The sequence below is a fragment of the Ptychodera flava genome, chromosome 15, assembly GCF_041260155.1.
Source record: "Ptychodera flava strain L36383 chromosome 15, AS_Pfla_20210202, whole genome shotgun sequence".
Classification (NCBI taxonomy): Eukaryota; Metazoa; Hemichordata; class Enteropneusta; family Ptychoderidae; genus Ptychodera; species Ptychodera flava.
The window spans coordinates 7,016,637-7,038,017 of record NC_091942.1 but is presented as its reverse complement, the minus strand read 5'-3'; the positions used below and the strand labels follow the sequence as shown (position 1 = coordinate 7,038,017).

At 39.1% G+C, this 21,381-nt stretch overlaps 3 protein-coding genes across 4 annotated transcripts in view; 2 read left to right on the top strand and 1 right to left on the bottom strand.

The window, feature by feature from the left end:
* The window catches only part of LOC139151045 (sorting nexin-14-like), a 37,532-nt gene extending 35,711 nt beyond the window's left edge, over positions 1–1,821 (top strand). For both annotated transcript variants that reach the window (XM_070723570.1, XM_070723569.1), the window contains one exon: positions 462–1,821. In XM_070723570.1, the coding sequence (XP_070579671.1) occupies positions 462–485 (24 nt within the window). In that variant the 3' untranslated portion in view covers positions 486–1,821. The remainder of the gene's footprint in view (positions 1–461) is intronic.
* On the bottom strand, positions 1,745–15,621 carry LOC139151046 (ribosome biogenesis regulatory protein homolog). Its single transcript, XM_070723571.1, has 11 exons — positions 15,436–15,621; positions 14,897–14,969; positions 13,834–13,872; positions 13,403–13,441; positions 11,215–11,316; positions 8,632–8,710; positions 7,955–8,062; positions 7,230–7,342; positions 6,760–6,801; positions 5,980–6,078; positions 1,745–5,449 (listed from the first exon to the last, which is right to left on the bottom strand). The coding sequence occupies exons 1-11, from the start codon at positions 15,591–15,593 to the stop codon at positions 5,288–5,290; spliced, it is 1,014 nt and encodes a 337-aa protein (XP_070579672.1). The 5' UTR covers positions 15,594–15,621; the 3' UTR covers positions 1,745–5,287.
* A 183-nt stretch (positions 15,622–15,804) lies between these two features.
* On the top strand, positions 15,805–21,021 carry LOC139151047 (large ribosomal subunit protein eL18-like). The gene is made up of 6 exons (XM_070723573.1): positions 15,805–15,845; positions 15,979–16,065; positions 16,319–16,426; positions 17,173–17,271; positions 18,304–18,427; positions 20,816–21,021. The coding sequence occupies exons 1-6, from the start codon at positions 15,843–15,845 to the stop codon at positions 20,959–20,961; spliced, it is 567 nt and encodes a 188-aa protein (XP_070579674.1). The 5' UTR covers positions 15,805–15,842; the 3' UTR covers positions 20,962–21,021.
* The last annotated feature ends 360 nt before the right edge of the window (positions 21,022–21,381 follow it).

Sequence of the window (21,381 nt, the reverse complement as noted above, 5' to 3'; positions counted from 1 at the left end):
TAGAACATGAACTTGGAGAGACAGGTTTATCAGCAGAAAATACCTTTTAAGGGTGTACATCCATTACATGGTCATCTTCTGTACAGATTTAGATATGGAGTGCAAGCAGGAACACTGAATTCAACATGATTCAGACAAGCTGATGTCACACAAAATGAAATATAAAGTTATAAATTCTAGACTGGTATCAGCTGATCGACTGTATAGATTAATAAGGTTTGTTTTGAAAAGAGATATCTGTTAAATCTGTCATTCAAACCACAAATGACAGGAGCATTGATGGCTGACACTGTTCATTTTAAAATCACCAATCAAGCATTGTGAAAGATTCCATGCCATTACCAGGTATGTTAATTTACTTGACTTGCTGCACATCACACTAAATCACAAATGAACTAAACACTACTTAAACAGCAGCTGAAAACTTCATCGTGATCTGTCTATATCGGACTGTATTTCAGGAGAGGACATCAGTCAATCTCTAGGGGCATACAGGGACGCTGTGAGAGAAGATACAGGAAGAAAGAAAGCTTTATCAACCAATTTGCATGTGCATACCAAAGACAGTTGCTATTATCTGTATATCAATAATTTAAACAACTATACACACATGTGCAGTACATGTCTTCAAGCTGGCTCAGATTACCCATGTTTTACGCAGATATGTTTTTTGGCTTGCTGACAGTCAACAGCATAATTGCCATGCAAACTCTGCACAAGCTTTCTCCTGTTATCCTTTGTACCGATCCAATAGCAATGAGCTGACTTTTTTAGGGTTTTTCAACAATGTGCTAGTAACAGGGCTGGTGTGCAATGATCTACCACTTTTTTGTGTGATATTCTGCTTTTAGATTGCCAGCAAACCATGGCAGACGGTAACATAGAATGGTATCCATATCAAGTCGTTTGTTTGATATTGTGGTATACTTACTGGTAAGCATTGCAATGCTGATGATACTGATGTCAAAGGATGTTGATAAATCAACTGTAATAATATCAATATACATCTAATGTCATTTCCCTCATATTGTTTGAGAGCACTCATAAATGCAAGTTGTATTCCAAAAGAAGTGACAAAAAATTCTGCAATGTGAATTTGGCTGATGGCAATGTATTTCCTTGCTGCATACCTGGATGTGGAACCAACCATATTCAACAAATTCACTTGCTTGCCAATCTATCGGGGTATCGTCCATGTAGCCGACACGAACACGAAGTGTCTGTTACCGGCTACCAAAAACTATGAAAAATAGTAAAGAATGAGCTACAAAATCACTATCAGTTTTAAGTTGCAGGTAGAATAAGTCTGTGCCTTTGTATAAAATACTATAAAAATAGTAGAAAGTGAGCAACCAGCTGAAAGTTAGTAGAGGAGACCTTAACCGCATATCATTTGCATCTCATTGTCGGCTACATGGACTGTTTGCCAATCTATCCGGGTGTTTTCACCATTTGCTCTATTGTAAAACATTTACCCAGGTAGAAACATGTCGTTGAGGGCTATGTAATGCTGATCATGCAATTTTGTGTGAGGATTCCGAAAATGTCATTACCGTTACGGTAGTTTCCATTACACAAATAGACTAGTGCAATCCAAAGAAGATAATTTTTTGTCATTGAGTGTGTGCAACTTTTGAGGCTGAGAGTGTTATATTTATAGAGTTGTGTAAATTTTTTTTGTATCAGCAGAGCTGTACCTTTAATAGAGACAGAATATATGCACATGATTTTCCAATGCATGTAGTTCATTTCAGAAGTTGCTTTATTCAAGAGAATATTGTTTCAGTGATTTTAAAAGCCATTTGTTGGTGTTCTAAAGAATTACATATGTACAAAGGTATGTATTTACGTCTATCTGTATATGTGAGCAAAGGTATGTAAGTTTCTGTGTGTGTGATGTATTGTATACTATGTAAAGGTATATACCAGTACTGTATCAATCTAGGATGAAAGATTGCAGTGGGAGGCTAGGCATTTCTTAGTATGCACGCTGTATATCAAATAAAGGGAATTGTTGATGCCTAAAACAAATGGTGTCGTCCATTCAAATTTGTAAAATGTGAGAGGTTGACAGAAGCATGTGCAGTTTGTTGGCGATATATATAATGTTTGTTGTCGGATACGCTGACCATCATTACACACAGGTCAGGTTTTGTAACAAATACGGAACACCAACAATGGCCACTGGCCACACAAGATAGATAGCAATTCTGTAAGGGCCTTTTACAGGTAAAATGTTACCGGAATGCGACAAGGTGCTCTGACCACCATAAAAAGGTGACTGCTCTGTAAGGATGACAAGACAGGTTTGGTTATACTATTTTTCACACCTTTTCAGAGCGACTCATTGGAAGTGAAGTCCAGTTGGAAGTGAGAACAAAACTGGTTGTCTCTAGCTTGCTAGGATTTGGCTGAGGGTATCACAGCTGATTTTTATCATCACTCGTCAATTGGGTATTTCCTTTTTATCACTAAACTGCCACGTTAAAATGTGAATTTCCGCTACCAAGAACCAGTGTTCTCCCTAGGCCCTTTAAGCATCACGTCTCCGTGACGCTTGCCGTGATCGCCGTGACGCTTGTTACAATGCCGTGATGCTTCAGATTTTCCCGACACCCTTGATTGACAGCCCCACTTGACAGCTCAGTGTATTCATTGGCATGGGACATCTGCCAAAACTAGCCTTATCAACATCGTTTTTAGTTTTTCGTTTTTAGTCCTGAATAGACTTTTTTGTGTCAATTGACGACTTTACATTAATCAATTGATACATGCATAGGTGTTGAAAAACACCGGCCGAGCGGCACATCGGTGTGGCCGCGACCTTGATCATGTGGTTCGAGCGCCATGTCAATGGCCGTTTATCAAGTTACGTGGGGGGATTACAGTGACGTCGACGCCGTGAAAATGCTGGTGGTCAAAGCTATCGGTCAAAATTGCGACCCTCAAAAAAGGTTTTAAGGCGTCTATACCTGATGACGGTTAGTCTACATGAAATCTCCATGGCAGTATACGAATGCGCATTTGTATTTTAATTATTTTTCTGTTCTTGTTGTTGAGACAAACGGTGAAAGTATCAGAGCAGGAGAACGGTTCGTGGGCTGCACACGTTACGTGTGCGTCATTACGCTACGCTGACTTGACCTAGTTTCTCAATGTTGGGGTCACTGTCATTTTACAAGTTTTTTGGCTAATCGTGCATCGTTCTTTTGCATTCTTGTGTTCTTTTGCATTCTTGTCGTCTTTTTTTTTTTTTCGCGCAAAGTTTTTAAGAATATGAGTTTGGATTAACTTTTGGTCGCGAAATGATGTCTACAGTGCCATGTGACGTAAACAGGTCAGGCGATTTCCAAGATAGCGGTCGAAGTGTGGGCTCTGAGTGTTTCGCGCTGTTTCAAGTTCAGGTCTCGTTTCAAGTTCGCTAAGGAGGCAAGTTACTGAAACGACAAGGGTTTCATAAATTTTGGTGACGATCGTTCGTGTAAATACGTCTGAATTTTCTGTTATGGTAAACGGTAACAGTCCCTCTATTCATTGGGACCGTGACCGTAATGTGCTCAAAAACTAACACAGCCCTGATTGTGTGGCTTCGTTGCTCTGTATAATTTTGTAAACAAGTTACGCAATGTTTCATCGTAATGTTTCTCCGTGCAATGAGAGTACGAGTTGAATTTTTACAACTGAAGTTGGACTGCTGAAGAAAGCAAGATGTGACCATTCAGTTTTCATGTATGAATTTATTGCAGTTCATGGTGCCACCTGTAAACTTAATTGTTTATCCCCCTGATATGTATGTTCATGCAGCAATGTGTAAGTTAATAAAAGGCATATTAAATGACTACAATTTGCAGTGACTGTTTTATGTGTGTGTACGTATTTAAATACATGTTAATGTATGCAAATTAATTATGTAAATTTTATGCAAATTTCCGACATGCTTGCCCTTGATCCTAGGGAGAACACTGAAGAACACTAGGCTACTTTTCCTTTCCTCTACTCTGCCTAAAACCCTACATAGAAAGAGAAACTTGCAGATTACTGAGATGCTGGAGTATTTACAATCATTACAAAACATAATTCCTTGATACAAAACCACCATGCATGCTAAGGAATAGACGAAGTGTCTCAAATTTCACCTGGGCTCCAAGTAATTTTACTTAAGATTGTACATACAAAATGTATCTCAGTAATACCAAAAGGAACAGGTATATAGCCAATGCTGGTTATATTTTAGTCTTTCCATGTAGCTATGCCCTTGGCACACTAACAATGCTGGTCATGTTGCATTGGCATCAAAACCAAATTTTTGTTAATACAAATTTGCCACCTATGTGAGTCAGAGGCGGTCAAACATATTTTCCATATGGCACATTTCTAAGGTTAAACATAAGATTACAGTCGCAAAAATAAGTTAGGTTATACAGGAATTTAATGCCAGAAATGCCAAAAAAGATGAACAAGTTAGTTTCATGAACAGAACTTTTTTTGCCAAGGCAATTATTACATTCGTGTTGCAAGTATTTATGAGATCACTATCTCAAACTATGGAAGTTGGCATATCACCCACAATGCATTTCAATATCATGAAGTTTGCTGTTACAGATACACACTCGGTAAAACTTGACAGGTTGCCTCAAGTTTTGCCCCATGCAACTAATTGCACTTTACACTGAGGCACCGACATACAAAGCATTTTAATATTCCCTTTTTGGCTATTTGGGCTATATCATGATAAATCGATTTGGATGAACAGTATTTTGAATCCAGTTATGGAGTATCAAGAAACCAGAAATGTGTATTTATTATTCTTTTTTTTGAATCACACAAAGAAAACTTGTGTGCATTTTCCAATTTTCAAACTTTCAATAAGACATGGTATGGAGTTGATCTCGTAAAGATTTTGAAATGTTATTGTTCATACATACGTAACTGCCGTGCTAACTTACACCAGCTGTGTGTATATGTATGATAGCCTGAATGTCATTATATATCATAGGTGCTGGGGTTGAAAGCATACTGGACAGATCAAAGGGAACCCAGTACAATGCGTGGCGAACCCAAATGGCATATGCTAGCTTTCATACTGCCTCCAGTTGAAACACTGTTGGATTGTGAGGGTATAATCCAGCATTATCTGAAATGAGTATTTACAAGGCAGCTTCTATTCTCTGATATTATTTGTTGTGCATTCAAGATCATGTGTCATCTTCGTGCTCTCTCAACTGTTCACAGGGTCTGTCAGTAAATGTTGTTCATGTAACTTAATAAAACTTCAATATTTAAACTGCTATCTCCTGTTTTTCTTGCCCTTGATTTTCACTTTCTTATTTTTCTTCACCAATTTTGGCAAAGCTTTGTTCTGTCCTTTCCGTTTCTTGGGTTTCTTTGTCTGTTTTCTGTTGGCTTCTGCAGACGCCGATTCCTCATCGTGGATGTACTGACCTACCGCCTGAAAACAGAGAAGAGACAACACTTCAGCAATACAGGTTCAGAGTATAGTCTTCATTACACGGCTATCAAGCATTTGTTTCTATGGTTTCACATAGGTCTTGGCTGAACAGACTTGAGTCGGACTTGATGACAAAGCACTGTATATAGATTGTTTGCAATAGTTTGTTTGCAAGGAGCACCGCCAACCACTCTATGTGAAGAGAGGAAGTTTTGGCGTCCTTGAAAGTTGATGTGGCACTGTTACGACCCTCTGAGTTCAATAATCTGACTTCAAAGGTTTCAAGACAGTGCAGCAGTGGTTAGAATATTTGCTGGTACAGAGTTGATTGATCAATGCATTTGTTAATATCTTTGCCATTCAAACATATCATTGCACTATTTCATGCATGCACGTAATAAGGCTTGATAAGCTTCCCACTCAATCACATTAAACGAGATCAAACTAACTTGGAGAATGTAAAGTTGGTACTATATGTCTGTTATACTGACTTCAAGAGGAAACACTGACTAGAACTGCGATGTACCCACCTTTTGAACATCAAGTTTGGGTTTCTTCTTGCTAATGCCTTCAAGAATGCTCAACTGCTTGTCTTTCTCTAGTTTCATGTTTCCAAAGTTGGCTTCAAACTGAAAAGACGAAGAAACATACAGTCAACATTTGCATAAGAAGATCGCCTCATATTACAAGTAATGAGCTTTTCCCCGTCAATCCATACTGCAATCCAGTCACATTGTCTTACAACTTCCTAGATATCAATTCTTATCCTAATACCTGTATGATCAATAAATCACATGGTGAATTCATCATCTTGGTTTGATTCCTTTTGACAGAATTCCATGCAAAGTTTTACCTGGCCAATCTCAGAAAACACAAAGAATAAAAGTTCAGACTTGTACAGGATTACCTGTGTAATTTTGAATTATTCAAAAATTAACATCCATATTCAGGCTTGATGTGTTTTGAATTAACAACATCAAGTAAAATATCACTAGCCATATTTCTTATTCCTACTCCATGAATTATACTTCTATGAATCAACCATGGAGTGAATTCACACCATTACTTGCATAACTCATGTTTATCAACGGTATTTCATGTCAAAACAATCAGCCTATACAATTTTTACTGTTCAAAATCTCTGTTCACCACCACATCTCTGTTCACCACCACATATCTCTGTCGATCACTTAAGCATTTTTCTTGCCCAGCAGATTTCTCATAAGTTCAAATTCAAAATGTTCATTCATTCATACATTCCCCTATGTCATCCGCACAGAGTTGTAGATAAATGTCACTGGTGAGCTTACCTTCCTCTTCTTTCCCAAATTCTTGGGAGCTTTTTCTCTTGGCTGAAAAAAAAAAACTCCAAACTTTTAGATGCCAGTTTTACAATTAGACAAGAAAAGACATAATGTGGGTTGTATTTATGAGGATCCCGTCAGGAAAATTTATACTGTGCTCACTGTCACTGTGCCCAAAAATAGTTTCAACCACCAAGCTTGACACTTTCGTGTTTACAGTGTAAGATTAACAGTGCAAAAAAATGCAATCCGTAAACTATTCATTCCTGTTTTCCAATCTTTATCTATTACACGGCAAATGAGACCTTTTCAATTAATTTGAGAAGCTTGGCTGTGGAAAATTATCAACATAGACTTCTTTGGTGAAATCCCCTAATGTGGATATTGAATTCTGCTGTACTTTTCAGACAAGCTGGGCTTTTATGGAGAATGTTTCAAATACAACGAAAATTTTACAGCTAATTGGAAGGACTTACCAGACTTTTTTCAAATTTTCCGATTGAAGCTGTGGAGTGTTTTGCAATATGAGCTGCCCTCGACAGATTTTCTTTACTTTGCTTTTCAGTGGGAGTAATTCCAACACCAGGAACTGTTATGCAGATGACAGTGCTAAATGTCAAACATTCCCATCAACATGATTTACTTGTTACATTGTCATCCATTTGAACAGGCCCATTCATTTACACTCATTATTCAGTACTTCTTGCCATTATCACATTTGGGAGGTACATGATGTTACTAAACTGACCTAATTATGTGATGGCACAGCTACATGTGTAAATTTACTTTGCATAGAATTTGCTTGCCATTTTACATGTATTTTTTGGCCTCATCCAAGAAACATTTCATGGTTACATAAAACCGTTTCTTTGCCATATTTCTGTGGTTAGTCAAATACTACGCTCACTCTAAGCCATTCTGTACTAACACATCCTAACTACGCAGATGGGAGCACACAGAGGTCATGCAGATATGTATCCTTGCAATCTGTTATTGCTGGAATTTCTCACTTCAAATTATACCTCTACCTTTCACTGTAACCAATACTTGCAGATCAGCTGTGAAAATAGTAAACTGCTCTCCCTTTTGAGTTTACTAAATATTTTCTTACATTTATTACATTTATGTCTGATCACATTTCTTACATTTGCTTGTGACTGAAAATGAGATGCATTCAATCCGTAAGGATGTAAAATCTTACCATTTTTATATTGTGTTCTTGCAATATTCCTCAACCTCTGCAATTCGTTTTTGGCAACTCTTTCTTTCTTTTCTTTTTTCTTTTTGGAGAACATGTCTTCATATGGGTCTGGTGAACAGAAGTGTATAACAGTGATGTGATATTGGTTTCATGAAACACGGATTTTGCTCAGAATCTCTTGTCTGCTGTCCTTCAAAATGTGTAAGCAGGTGACAAACTGACTAGCATTCGTAAACCATTTGAGAGAATACATTATAGACTAGAGTCCAAGTTGTTACTTAAAGACTGGTTGCATGTATACCATACATGTCATATATACATGTAGCAATGACATTCAAAAGTTAATTTAAAATTCACAAATGTAATGTTTACCCATGGCTAAACTAGACTTTAAAACACATATAAATGCAGAGAGAATGCCCTGCTACAAGGTCTTTTCCACAAACTGTACATATAACTCATTTAAACAAGGCGTATTCCAGACAGACTTTGGAGAAAGTTCAGAATTTCTTCCTAAATAATGTCATTGCTGGGTGAACTGGAGCGATTTAGTAACAACAATCTGTTTGAAACCTAATTTAAGAAATAGAAAATAAATACTAGTACAATAATGTAGCTGATCAACTTAATAGCCAAACTATGGTGCAATAGATGAATGTAATGGATACTTTACTCACCAGCGTTATTTGGAACTTCCAAAACCCATTCCTTTGTAAGGTCATTCTTACTCTGGTAGCCCCACCTTGGCACATATTTCTGAAAAGCAAATTTTAATGACAGAGTCTTAGCAACAGTTATTTGGGGGGGGGGGGGGGGGGGGGGGGGGGGCAGCGGCCCAAGTTCTTTTAACATGCCATATAATAAGCATCTGTCATACTAGATGAAGTCACTCATGGTGTCTGATAGTTGGCAATCATCACGGACATCACAAAAGCCAACCTCAACGAACTTGATGAATAAAACTTTATGTGGCAGTTGAGACCAATCTTATGGCTTTCAATCTGTATGCACCTGTGACTGCAATAGCCATTTATATCTTTGCAGAGGCATTCAGTCAAGGTATAACAAGAACATAGATTTGTGTCAGCAATTGCTGTAGTAGATACGCATGTAGGATGAAAATATGAAAGAAATGAGTCATACAGGATTGGAGTTTAAACAAGTCATCGTTGATGACCCAGTCCCCGCTTGCTAATGGGTACTTTGATTACAGGTTCTGTGATAAAAATACTTTGATACAGATGGCACTCAATGGCCAAGAATGAGTTCCATGGTGATGAAAAACATAAAACCAATGTAGGCCACTATCCTAAAGGTCATTAAATGAGTCAACTGGGAATTAGTTGACAGGATGTTGCAAAACATTTTTCATTCTATCCTAACACTAATATATAACCGGTACCATATTTCATAAAGTTTAATGTAGTATTTACAACACTATGAGATCAACATCTGTATCAAGTTTCATCAACTTTGACGTTGTATTTGTGGATATATCACTCTAATTAGGAAAGTTCATTACATATGCAATTACAAATAATTAAAATGACACTGATAAATGTCTTTTTCACTGTTAAAGCAATGTGAGCTTAACATCTGTACAAAGTTTCATGAAATTTGATGCAGTATTTCTGACATATCAACCTAATTATGAAACTTCAATAATTGACATGATACTGCTACATGACGTGAAACAACTGACGAGCATGTATGAAATAGGTCAATGTCCTTGTACCAACTTTGAATGATACTGGTGGAAATACCGGTATGTCTCAGTTATGGCTCAGTACATGAGAAAATCGTAACAAATTTGCCGCCAGGCAGCGATATTTGATCTTACTGTTTTAAAAATCAACACGTATATGTATTACATAAGTCAATGTCCAGGTACAAACTTTGAATAAAATCAGTTGAGACTTGCTAGAGTTATGGCTCTCGACATGAAAAAAAACATAACTAAATTGCTACCATTTGGCCATATCAGACCATATCGAGAAACAAATCAATGTACTTATGTATACAATAAGTAAATGTCCTTGTACCAACTTTGAATAAATTTGCTTGATACATGTCGGAGTTATTGTTCAGGACATGGAAAGTCGTAAAAAAAATGGCCACAAGGCGGCCATATTGGATCGTATCACAAAACAATTCAATATGCATAAGTATAACATAGGTCAATGTCCTTGTACCAACTTTGAATAAAATCAGTTGAGATATGCCTGAATTATGGCTTTGTACACGAAAAAATCATAACAAAATGGCCACCTGGCGGCCATATTGGATCATATCACAAAACAAATCCACATGCATATATATGACATTGGTCAATGTCCTTGTACCAACTTTGAATAAAATCTGTAGAAACATGTCTGAGTTATGGCGCTGTACATGAAAAAATCGTAATAAAATGGCCGTCTGGTGGCCATATTGGATCATATCACAAAACAAATCGACATGCATATATATGACATACGTCAATGTCCTTGTACCAAGTTTGAATAAAATCGGTTGAGATATGCCTGAGTTATGGCACTGTACATGAAAAAATCGAAACAAAATGGCCGCCGGGCGGCCATATTGGATCGTATCACAAAACAAATCAATGTGCATATGTATGACATTGGTCATTGTCCTTGTACCAACTTTGAATAAAATCGGTTGAAACATGCCTGAGTTATGGCTCTGTACATGAAAAAATCATAATAAAATGGCTGCCTGGCGGCCATATTGGATCATATCACAAAATAAATTGACATGCATATCTATGACATTGGTCAATGTCCTTGTACCAACTTTGAATAAAATCGGTTGAAACATGTCTGAGTTATGGCTCCGTACATGAAAAAATTGTAATAAAATGGCCGCCTGGCGGCCATATTGGATCGTATCGCAAAATAAATCGATGTGCATCTGTAGGTCATAGTGCTATGCCTTTGTGCCAAGTTTGAACAAAATTGGTTTGGCAGTGTCTGAGAAACTGTTGATGACGGACGGACGGACGGACGGACACACGGACGGGACCCAATCTATAAGTCCCCGCCGGACTTCGTCGCGGGGACTAAAAAGAACTCGGCCTTCAGCAACATCTCTGTACTGCCTCCGCTGCAGATAGTTGAAACAGAAATGCACTGTCTAACCAAAAGCACCAAAATAGTCCAACTGAGTGAGAGTTCATCAGAGATTGGGTAATCACATGCAAGAGCACACTCTCAATTTCCGTAGACAAAACCAACTCCTTCCATTTCACTGACACGTACCTTTTCTTCATCGCTCCATACCATTCTACTCTTCTTCTTTTTTTGAATACCTTTCAGCTTGGCAAACTTCTCCCATTTTGTCGGTGGACGCTCTTTCGGTATCTGGTACGGTAGACAAAAAAAATCATTGTGGTTCAGTTACACATGGAGTAGGTTGTGTCCAGGCCTGTAATCATTACATTTATGATGTACGAGTATTTCTAATCATTGTCTTTTCCATCATTTATATCATATCTGTGTTAGCGCTGGGTTTGGAAAGCTGTTAGCCACTGTGGCGAATAGTTACAAATTTTATTAGCCACAGACAAATTTATTAGCCACACATTTTTTACGAAAACAAAGCTTTCTATAATGCTATAATCTCCAATGTCGGTTGCATGCACAAGAATAAACTATCAACACATCAACCTTGTATCCAATTGTCTTCATTTTAACATTGGAAATTGCTTGATTCTGGACCCCGATGTAGCCCTGCGTACGATGCTGTGTGTTCCGCTACAGCTAATCGCCCGTGAGCGGGGGGATTAGCTGTAGCGGAACACACAGCATCGTACGCAGGGCTAGACCCCGATGCAAATCGAAAGCAGCATGCAACGTTGAGACCATGATTAAAATGAACTGCAACACGGAAGGTTGGGACCGCGATGCAAATCAACAGCATGACAGCAACACTGAACGTTCGGACTGCGATTAAAATAGAAGTTTGGTTACACGTAATTACGTTCCATCAGTACACGTAGCGTCTTTGTCACGTCATACAAGACGTCGCGTAAATGTGGCACAGACGTTCGGAACGTCATCAAACGACACTTCCACATGTAGTCTTAATTCCGTGTAGTAATTTTTAGATTTTCATGGTGATGTGCGGGAATTTATACAGGAAATCTCGTTAAGTACTAGTATGAGTATCATTGTAAATTAGCAAACATCTTTGATATCAGAAAATTCCGTAGAGTTCACCTGCACAAGACGTACGCGCTAAGATTTCCTGACAGAAATGAAATGTTGTCCAATTCACCTTTTTACCTGAAGCTGTCGCAAAAATTTCCGTAAACCACATAAATAACTGTATTACAGAAAATCGGTAAATTTAATGCGAGGATACAACGAGCTTGAATAGTCCTCGCCTAGAGAAATTAATTGTTTCTTAAAACTTAGACGAATTTCGTATGTTTCTGAAAAAACAATACGGCAAAATCAACCAAAAAAATTACAACTGAGCATGGATACGCGGAACGTCGAGAACGGAACGGAACGTCGAGACCGCGATGCAAATCGACAACAACACGGAATGCGTCGCTGGGATGGCGATTTTAATTAACATCAATAGGGGACCATGAGGACCGCGATGCAAATCGACCACCATTAAAATAAGACCTCGATTAAAATGCGCAACACGGAACGTCTAGACCACGATGCAAATAAATTTCAACACCGAACTTTGTGACCACGATTAAAATGCGTGTGTCTGCTGTAGCAAAAGTTTCAATTCTCGCGAGTGTTCGCTTTGCTTGCTGTACACTAGACAAAATGACGTCAAATTTATCGCGAGACTAGGGCTCGATTGCATCTGCCTAAATTTTCAATTCTCGCGATAGTCATTTATGTGCATGTCGCGAGACTTGGCGTGATTTCAATTGCGTACGTCGGAGAGAACAATACGGAAGTAGATATAGTTTTTTCGTGAATCGCCGAAAGAGAAGCGCAGATCAACAAAAGACTAAAAAACCCCATGTTTTTGCTTATTTTGCGGAATTTTTTCAACAAAAATCACCTTTGCCACTGTGGCGAATTAGGATCGATTTTTCTTCGCCACTGCTGATTTCAATTCGCATTTGCGAACGTGGCGAATGGGCAGCGCGAACACAGCATATAAACTGTCAGAGAGTGCATAGTGTATCTAAGAGTACAAGTCTTTTTGTCTACAGCATGTAAACCAGAACTAGTAGGTCTTATAAACTAAATCGATACTGACTCAAGAGTGGGGGAAAATTTTACATGTTACACGTACTGATGATATGGGGCTGACACAAAGACATTTCAAAAATTCCAAACTTGGAAGTGGCTCAGAGTTGTGTCTTGTTTTAAGAGTGTAACGCTTTGTGTACATATAACATGACAATCACAAATACTGTTATGAAATGTGACAGAAATACAGCAGTAATAGCAGTACATTGATGTCACTTACCGGTTTTTCTCTTGGAACTCTGTATTTTGGATCAGGCAACTGTATGGAGAAGTCAAAAGTTACAGCGTCAACTATCATTTAAGTTTTCTTGACTTTAAAAAGATCTTGTAAAATAAATGTCTATTCATCATTTCAAACTACACTGGAGAATGAGATGAGCATCGCTTACAAGTAACTTACAAAAATAATCTCAATTTTTTTTACAAGATAAGGAACTGATGTCAACACACCTCACACTAGCATTCAAACATATCATGTCTCCCTTTTTTGACTGCGAAAGTATTGCAAAAAGATAAAAAGTTTTTTTAATGTGGACAATGAAATTCCACGAATGCAGCAAATGATGTACCTGCTGCCTTTCAGAAGTGATTTGTGAAAGATGACTTGATAGGTTGACATGAAAATGACTGAATGATATGTATGGTACGTACCTTGGCAACTATCACTTCATCTACCTTTTCTGCTGGTAACTGTGAACATACAAATGATTAAAGTTAACAACAATCTTTGCAATGTAATGAAAATGAATACTATCAGTTTCATTTGTTGTTGTTCTTCCGTGAATTACTAGTATCACAGTGTCGTCACCAGCTAGCACTACTCTACATCCCCTATTTTTACTGAATCTAACAATCTTTGTGACAGCATACTGGTCAGTTGTTTGTGAATTTGTAAATAATAGCCAGGGCAATAACAAATGTGTATGACTAGGTGTAAAGATGATGAAATATCTATGATACAGACAGAGTGTACTAAATGGAAATCCTTGACTGCTTCTCCTTTGAGTCTGTGGGAGAACTACCAACATGTTATCAACCACTGAAATCTTTACTATTTTAGAAGAAACAACAAGATCAACACCAAAACTTATCTGGGCTACTGAAGATGTGTGGACAAAATGTGTCATGTATTGCAAACAGATTTCCCCTAACACCTACTGCATTCAAAACCTGTACTTATATCAATCAGGCAATGTACACAACATCTTTGCAGTTAGATTTTTGATCAAGTAGGAATTTTACCTCCAACATTTGTGTCAATCAATCTCATTAGAATGCTAGTTAGCATGAGCAGCCCAAAGGTTCTTCTATTCCTTCACAATGGGGCATGACAAAGAAAGAGATTGTGCTGAATATATCTAATGCAAAGGCATTTTGGTGGCCAAAGCAAGAATGTTCTATGATGAACGTCAATATTTTTTAGTTTGGCTATGTGAATTTTATTATGCAAAAGAGGTAGAATGTCTAGAAAAGGTGGTGCTTACTGACTGAAATTTGACGCCGAGCTAGATTGCAAGGTTCCCCATAGGCCAAAGAGGTAGCTCTAACTCTGTTCTTCCTACCAGTACAGCATCCGATCATGCATACGTTGAGGATCAACACCACACTGCATATCACAGATATGCCCTCTACCCACCAACCATCCACAACTGAGGTGAATGTCTTTGTGATTTCAGTTTGTGATTAATTCAAGGGTGCATGGATGTATACCTACCTGCCAAACATCATTGAAAAGAAGCTGCGTATTGTCTCTTGCTAACGATTTCAGGAACTCATCTTTGTTTGCTCTGTGAACAAGTCGAAAATAACACAAAACATGTTTCAAGTTTCTTTTAAAATTTCCTATTCAGCTGTTTAAATGAAACAGTCGAATTATTTCCTGCTTGCTGATACTCTGATAGATTGGAATTAGCAAAATTGTTTAGAAAGTTATTCGATATAGTATCTACCCGCCACTACCCAGCCCACGGGCGCCTGTGGTAGCACTGGCAGTACCATGGCATTTTTCGTTTGATATCAATTTCATCATCAAATAATGACTGCAGCTTAAGGTACTGCCCTGGCGGCATTAAAAGCACTGCGGTCCGACCGTATATATTTGAGAGTAAAATTTCTGCAGCTACCTAGAATGGTGCCGCGATAGTATCTTGGCTTTGGAGTATGGCAGTATCACAACACGTGGTACTTGCGTATTTAATCCCTCCTGCATCCATGGGATAAACACGTAACTAAATGTTGTCTGACAGCACTCACCTGAATTTCTTTATGTCAAGTGGATTAGTGTCAACAGCGAGGAGATTTCCGGGGTCTAATTCTAACGGTACATCTTTTTTCACTTCGATTGTTTTATACTTCTTTGCTTGCTCGACGCTTTCCAGCACATTTTCGATGCGTACTACATCGGTCGCCATTTTAATAAACTCTCTAACTGAATGAAAATTTCAATATGGCTGCATTTGTGATATCGTGATTTTGAAAGTCCACTAAATATGACTCTATTTACATATTTTATGGTTAATGCGTGGTACATCGCTGTGGCAAATCCGCGAGAATGCTAAGAAAATGACTATACTTGCACAAAAACAGAATAAGCTTTGTAAGATGGGAATCAGTTGTCCCACAATGCATTGTACATTTGACCTCTTCCGCTCTAAGTCAAGATGGTGGGTACTTTGATACTTTCAGCAGTGACTGCTAAAATCGTATTCCATCCACAATAAAACCAATATTCTGCCTCTTCAAGTGCAGTAAAAATAAACACTAATGTCCCTTCTTTATCCCACGTTTCGTATTTAGGGTATTGACATCGACCATCGGAACCTGCGAAAGGTCCGCAGAAAGCAACCGAGAAGCAAGGATGTATACCTTAGGCTTCTCGTAAAGGTACGCTGTGATATGTTGTTGTGTGCTGATGTAAAAGTGGCAGTGGCTGTATATGTGACACGAATCTTTGAAATCTGTGATACTTCTGTATTCGTAACTGTATCCTGAAACTGTTCTTCAAGTGATGTCATGCGAATTACGGGACGGTAACAGTTCCATGAGTGGACCTTGGCTGCGTAAACTATGACACTTTATTATGAACGGTACGTCGGTATTGATGTGAAACGTGTTGTTCTCTCCACTCACATTACAGCTCTATCGTTTCCTCGCCCGTCGTACTGACGCCAAGTTCAACAAGATTATTCTCAAACGCCTTTTCATGAGCCGTGCAAACAGGCAGCCCATGTCATTGGCAAGATTGGTAAGTTTGCATCATATTCATCCGTATTGTTATCAAAACTTTCTCTGCATCAAACTTCATCGCATTCGAAACATCTGTATGCCATACGTGTTTATGCTAAAATAGATATACAGCAACATGTTGTATATCAATACCGCTTGCAATATAAGTATGTTGTTGTGTATTGCATGATACCGTAGCTTCCATTATGCAAAAATGTTTAATTCATGAATTCAGTACAGCTACATTACAATTTACAATGGGGATGTTATATGTGTCAGTTGAATTGGCATCAGATGTGTTCACAATGCATCTTTACATGTAAATTACCAGTTGCATCAGTTTCAGCAAAAGTTGTCTGTCTGTTCATCGTACTCAATATATCATCCAATAAGGTCATTGGCGTACATAAAAATTCCTCAACTGAACACACTAACTTTTAAATATTTGTCAAATTCATGTTTATATTCATTGGCATACAGGAATCACTATTTCCCATGGGTTGATACCCAAGATTACAAAAACAAAATGGAAGGAAAATTTGTAATCTTTTGATGTTCCCCAACAATCTAATCTGAACAGTTCAAGAGATCTGCAACACTAATGTTTTTCTCACTTTGCTGTCACAAAATCTGTCATCCGTTTTGCCAGAATAGACAAACACAGTCATTTAAATTATCATCAAAATTCGCCAAACATATACAATAGTTCTCCCAGGTTTTCTCGCAGTAGCACTCAGAATAAATTTGGACCATGATTTGTTTCAGAATCGACAAATGAGGAAAACAGGCCGTGAGGGTAAAACAGCTGTAATAATTGGAACAGTAACGGATGATTTGAGGGTTTTGGACATCCCTAAACTCAAGGTAGGTGTCATTTGATGGTAGTTACTTCCCATGGCTGACATAAGAGATAAAGGGCAAATGAAAAGTGTGGCACACACATGGGGCTCACTCCAAGTGGCCCCAGGACATGATCTGTTCATTCCTGCAGTTATTTGTTGTGCACATTTGCTGGATAGTCTGTGGGGGTTAGTGTGTAATTTACATTCCCTAAAAGTTCGAGCTTCTTTGCCTTTCTGAAGATTCCTCAATCTATAAGCACGTATGTAAATCAAGTGTATTTTAACACCTACCCTGATAGTGAGAGTGAGATGGGGCTACCATATATACAGCTTCATGAGTACAGTATATTGTTGCTCGTCTGCTTTGTATTACTTCGAATATAAATTAGCATCTGCTGCCTCCACCATGCAGTCCACTAGCACAAACAGTGCTCTTACCTGATACTAGGCCTTGCTGCAAAAGTGGTCAATGTGAAGTTACCATGTATAAATCATGGGTATTTCTGGCCAAGTGAAATTTTTGTCGAAATACCATATGCACAGTACATATAAACTGGGTGAAAGATCATTTTATTTGCCTTTTAATGATGAGTCATTACACTTTAGCCAATGTCAGGATTTTTACCCAACATCATTATCTCCAATATGAAGGTATCCCTAATAGTATCAAGTTAGGAGTGACTCCTTGACTGCTCCTGATTTTTGTGTCCGGTTTGTTGTTAAGATAAAAATTGCTGGCAGAATTGTCAGAAGCAAGCGTTTTCTTTGGAGGTCATACTGAAGGAAACACTGTTCAGCATAGCGATATGTCAAAGTGTGATTTGTAAAAATACGTGTGAGATTATGATGCTCCCTCAAGAATGGTGATCATAAAAGGCTTAAAATAAAAAGTGAAATTGTCAATGATGAGCAAGCAGAAACCACCATAAGATGTACACAACCGATAATGATTTGGAAAGTTATTTTATTAAGTTTGTGAACATGTCGGTTCTCAAACCCTTTTCCTTCCATTGTTTCTTTACCAAGAGTAAAATGACTTGTACTCTATTTTCAGATCTGTGCCCTTCATGTGACAGAAAGAGCACGGGCACGCGTTCTCAAATCTGGTGGAGAAATCATCACACTTGATCAGCTTGCTGTGAGATCACCAAAGGGTCAGAATACAGTTCTCATGCAAGGTATGTCCTGTACTGCAGTCAGAAACTTCTGAGATGTGAATCCTTCTGCAAGGTTGGGTGGTAGTTTTGAAAATATTGTCACGCAGAGGAATTAGTCAAACCAAACAAAATTTTTCAACATACATCGCTTGGTATTATATGTGAGGGTGTAAACAGGCTTGTTAACTACCTCCTTGTCCTTGTTTCAACACCTTGCCTACTTGTAACTAGTGTATTGTTCTGCTACCCTCTGCATACTGCATTTTCTCACTGTTGGGTAACCTTTCAATATGATAACTCTTGAACCAAATTGTGTCTGAGGCAAGTTTAACCTTTTCCTGCCGAGCGCCCTTGTCCGTTATTCTCCCAAGTCAGTAGAAAACCGCCCATAATATGTGCCTGCAAAAGATTGGCTCTCCTGCATGTTATCCTGCCAGCCATTTTGGCAGAAATCGCCCATTTTCAGGGTAGTTTTAGCCGTACTTATACGTGTTAGACTTCGATAATTTCTACATGCCCGTAGACAGGGGAAGGAGCTCAAGGGTTGCTGCAGAAAAAAATTGAGGTCACCGGCTTTGTTTGCCCTGGGAGTGCGTCATTTTTTGCCGTTTCATGTTTATTTTTTCGGAAATAAACTCCTTCAGTATTACGCACGTCCGCTAGGCACAAACATCACCTCACTCGTCTGTTAGTCAGAGACCCTGAGGGTCGTGCTAGGGTGCAGAAGCACCGTCAAACCTGTCCTGTTTCCCCAGGGTAGGGGCAATTGAATACGTACCTCCAACGACTTGGCAGTGTAGCACAAAAACTACGTTTTTGCCGTTGTATTAACGACATGGCTGAGCCATTGAAGCACAGCTTTACGTAGTTTTGCCAGCTCAGTTGGGAGTTGGCTTACGAGTGTTACCGTTCATTACTGACTTAATCGAGTGGTCCTCAGTCAGGTACGGGTTTGTACCGACATGGCTTGGGCTGCAGCTAACCAGTGATAACCAGTCACTACCCCCAAGTCTTCAGTTCACTTTTGCGATGCACGGGTGCAACGCAATATGCTTCCATTGTTCTAGGCATCGACGTGTCCACATGCTGGCAGCCATATTGTACTGCTAGCTGGTTTGCATAACAAAAGCAGTCCCTGCTAAATGCAGACGTTATCCCCGTACATGTAGCATATTGACCTCATGTGCCCTTTTGAATTCTCTGTACGCAAACAGCGTACGTAGTTACCAATGCATCGGCAAGAGGATACGTTTGCCTGCAAACCAGAGCCAGTACTTCGGACGGTGGAATAAATAAAAAATCCAAAGCTACGTCCATTGAATGGCACGGCCAAGGCAGTGAAGGACGTTGCCTGGCTTGAACTTGCAGAGCTGAAGCCCAGCTTAGTACGTCGGACACCAGTTTGTAATGGTATTTCCGAGTCGTTCATATCCGTTCCATCGGAGGAACAAGTCGAGCCGTCCCGTCAAAAATACGTTCTCATTTTCAGTCACGCACAACTGAATAAGTGACTTTCGTCTCGCACCATCGGCATATCTGCCAAGTCGTTTGCAAGAGGTAGCCTTCTAGATTAGCATTGCCGAGTTGGTCAAGTTCGGCAGCAATCTGTATAGTGCCAGGCAGCCAAGTACGTCCAACTCCGCCAGAAAACGTCACCATGCTATCCTGCCAAGTCCGCTAAAAAGCGGTAAAAAAAAAACCAGCCCCCCTCGGGTGTGGGGACTGGCGGACAGGTTTCTGCACCTTTCCCTGTCCTTGGACTCCCTGTGAACCCATTTCGAGAGCAAACGCCGTTCCTCGCCCAAAACCTGTCCTCGAACGACCCCTAGCGTGAGCAAGGGTTTGCTACACGTAGTTCCGTCGACTAGGCAGGAAAGGGGGTACCAAAAAGGAGCCCGATTTCCACCGCCTTAGGAGGATAACGGCCGTGGCTGCTCAGCTTCTAGCTACACCGAATTTCAAGCGGATTTTCACCGACTTTGCAGGAAAAGGGTTGAGTAAATTCGCTTCGGGGACAGATACGAGACTCAAATTTTTTTCCAAATCTTTTCTCGTCTACTGTGTATGGGAACTCAATGTTAGCTCTCAAAGTAAGAATAGTTTTCTCCATTGTCGCTTTTTGTAAATCGAATAATTTCATTTTCGCCCATAGACTTAACACAGCAATGGTGGCCATTTTGAATTTCAAATATGTGTAAATGTTTGGTCATTTGTTTATCTAGTTCCAAACTTTGCACAGTGACTGCTGATTTTATTCTCAATTTGTAACAGAATGGTGAATATTTCATCAAGGAGAGTTGTACTTGTAGCAAAAGTGTAAGTCTTTCACTTAGAGGCACATACTCTTAAACCTTGAAAACATTGCTGCATATGTTTTGACTTTAATCCACTTTCTTTACTTGCCAATAGGTCCACGGAAAGCTCGTAAGGTATACAGACACTTCGGCAAGGCGCCAGGCGTTCCTCACAGTCACACAAAGCCCTATGTCCGTTCCAAGGGACGCAAGTTCGAGAAGGCCCGTGGTCGACGTGCCAGCCGTGGTTACAAGAACTAGATGGACAGCCTGTATTATTATTCAAAATATTGTCAAATAAACCGGCAGTTTTGAGAGGAATTTTTAACGTGTTGTTTGTTCCTTATTTCTCACTCTAATATGTCACATTGATATTGCTTGCCAATTTTTGTTTGCTCGGCTACAGTCACATAGTCAACCATCTTTTCCATTTAGAGTCTGACAAGATACGTCAATGGTATCATTTCTCGGTTATATTTGACATAAAACCTGCAGTCACAGAAGCAAATATACGCACCATTTGACTACTTGAATGCTTGTAGCTGATGTCTGGATGAAATGAATGTTAGGAAAGAAACTACAATGGGACGTATACAATAAAGAACAGATCCTTGAGTGACTTGAGCTGCTAGTGCTGATGTCCGCTACAAACTCGCTCTCTGAATTATTTACAAAGCAAAT

Coding starts and splice junctions, on each gene's coding strand:
- LOC139151046 (XM_070723571.1), bottom strand. CDS start 15,593: ATGGCGACCGATGTAGTACGCATCGAAAATGTGCTGGAAAGCGTCGAG. Junction 13,873..14,896: donor TTTTCAATGATGTTTGGCAG/GTAGGTATACAT, acceptor GTATGTTCACAG/TTACCAGCAGAAAAGGTAGA. Junction 8,711..11,214: donor TATGGAGCGATGAAGAAAAG/GTACGTGTCAGT, acceptor TTTGCTTTTCAG/AAATATGTGCCAAGGTGGGG.
- LOC139151047 (XM_070723573.1), top strand. Junction 16,066..16,318: donor ACCTTAGGCTTCTCGTAAAG/GTACGCTGTGAT, acceptor CTCACATTACAG/CTCTATCGTTTCCTCGCCCG. Junction 18,428..20,815: donor GAATACAGTTCTCATGCAAG/GTATGTCCTGTA, acceptor ACTTGCCAATAG/GTCCACGGAAAGCTCGTAAG.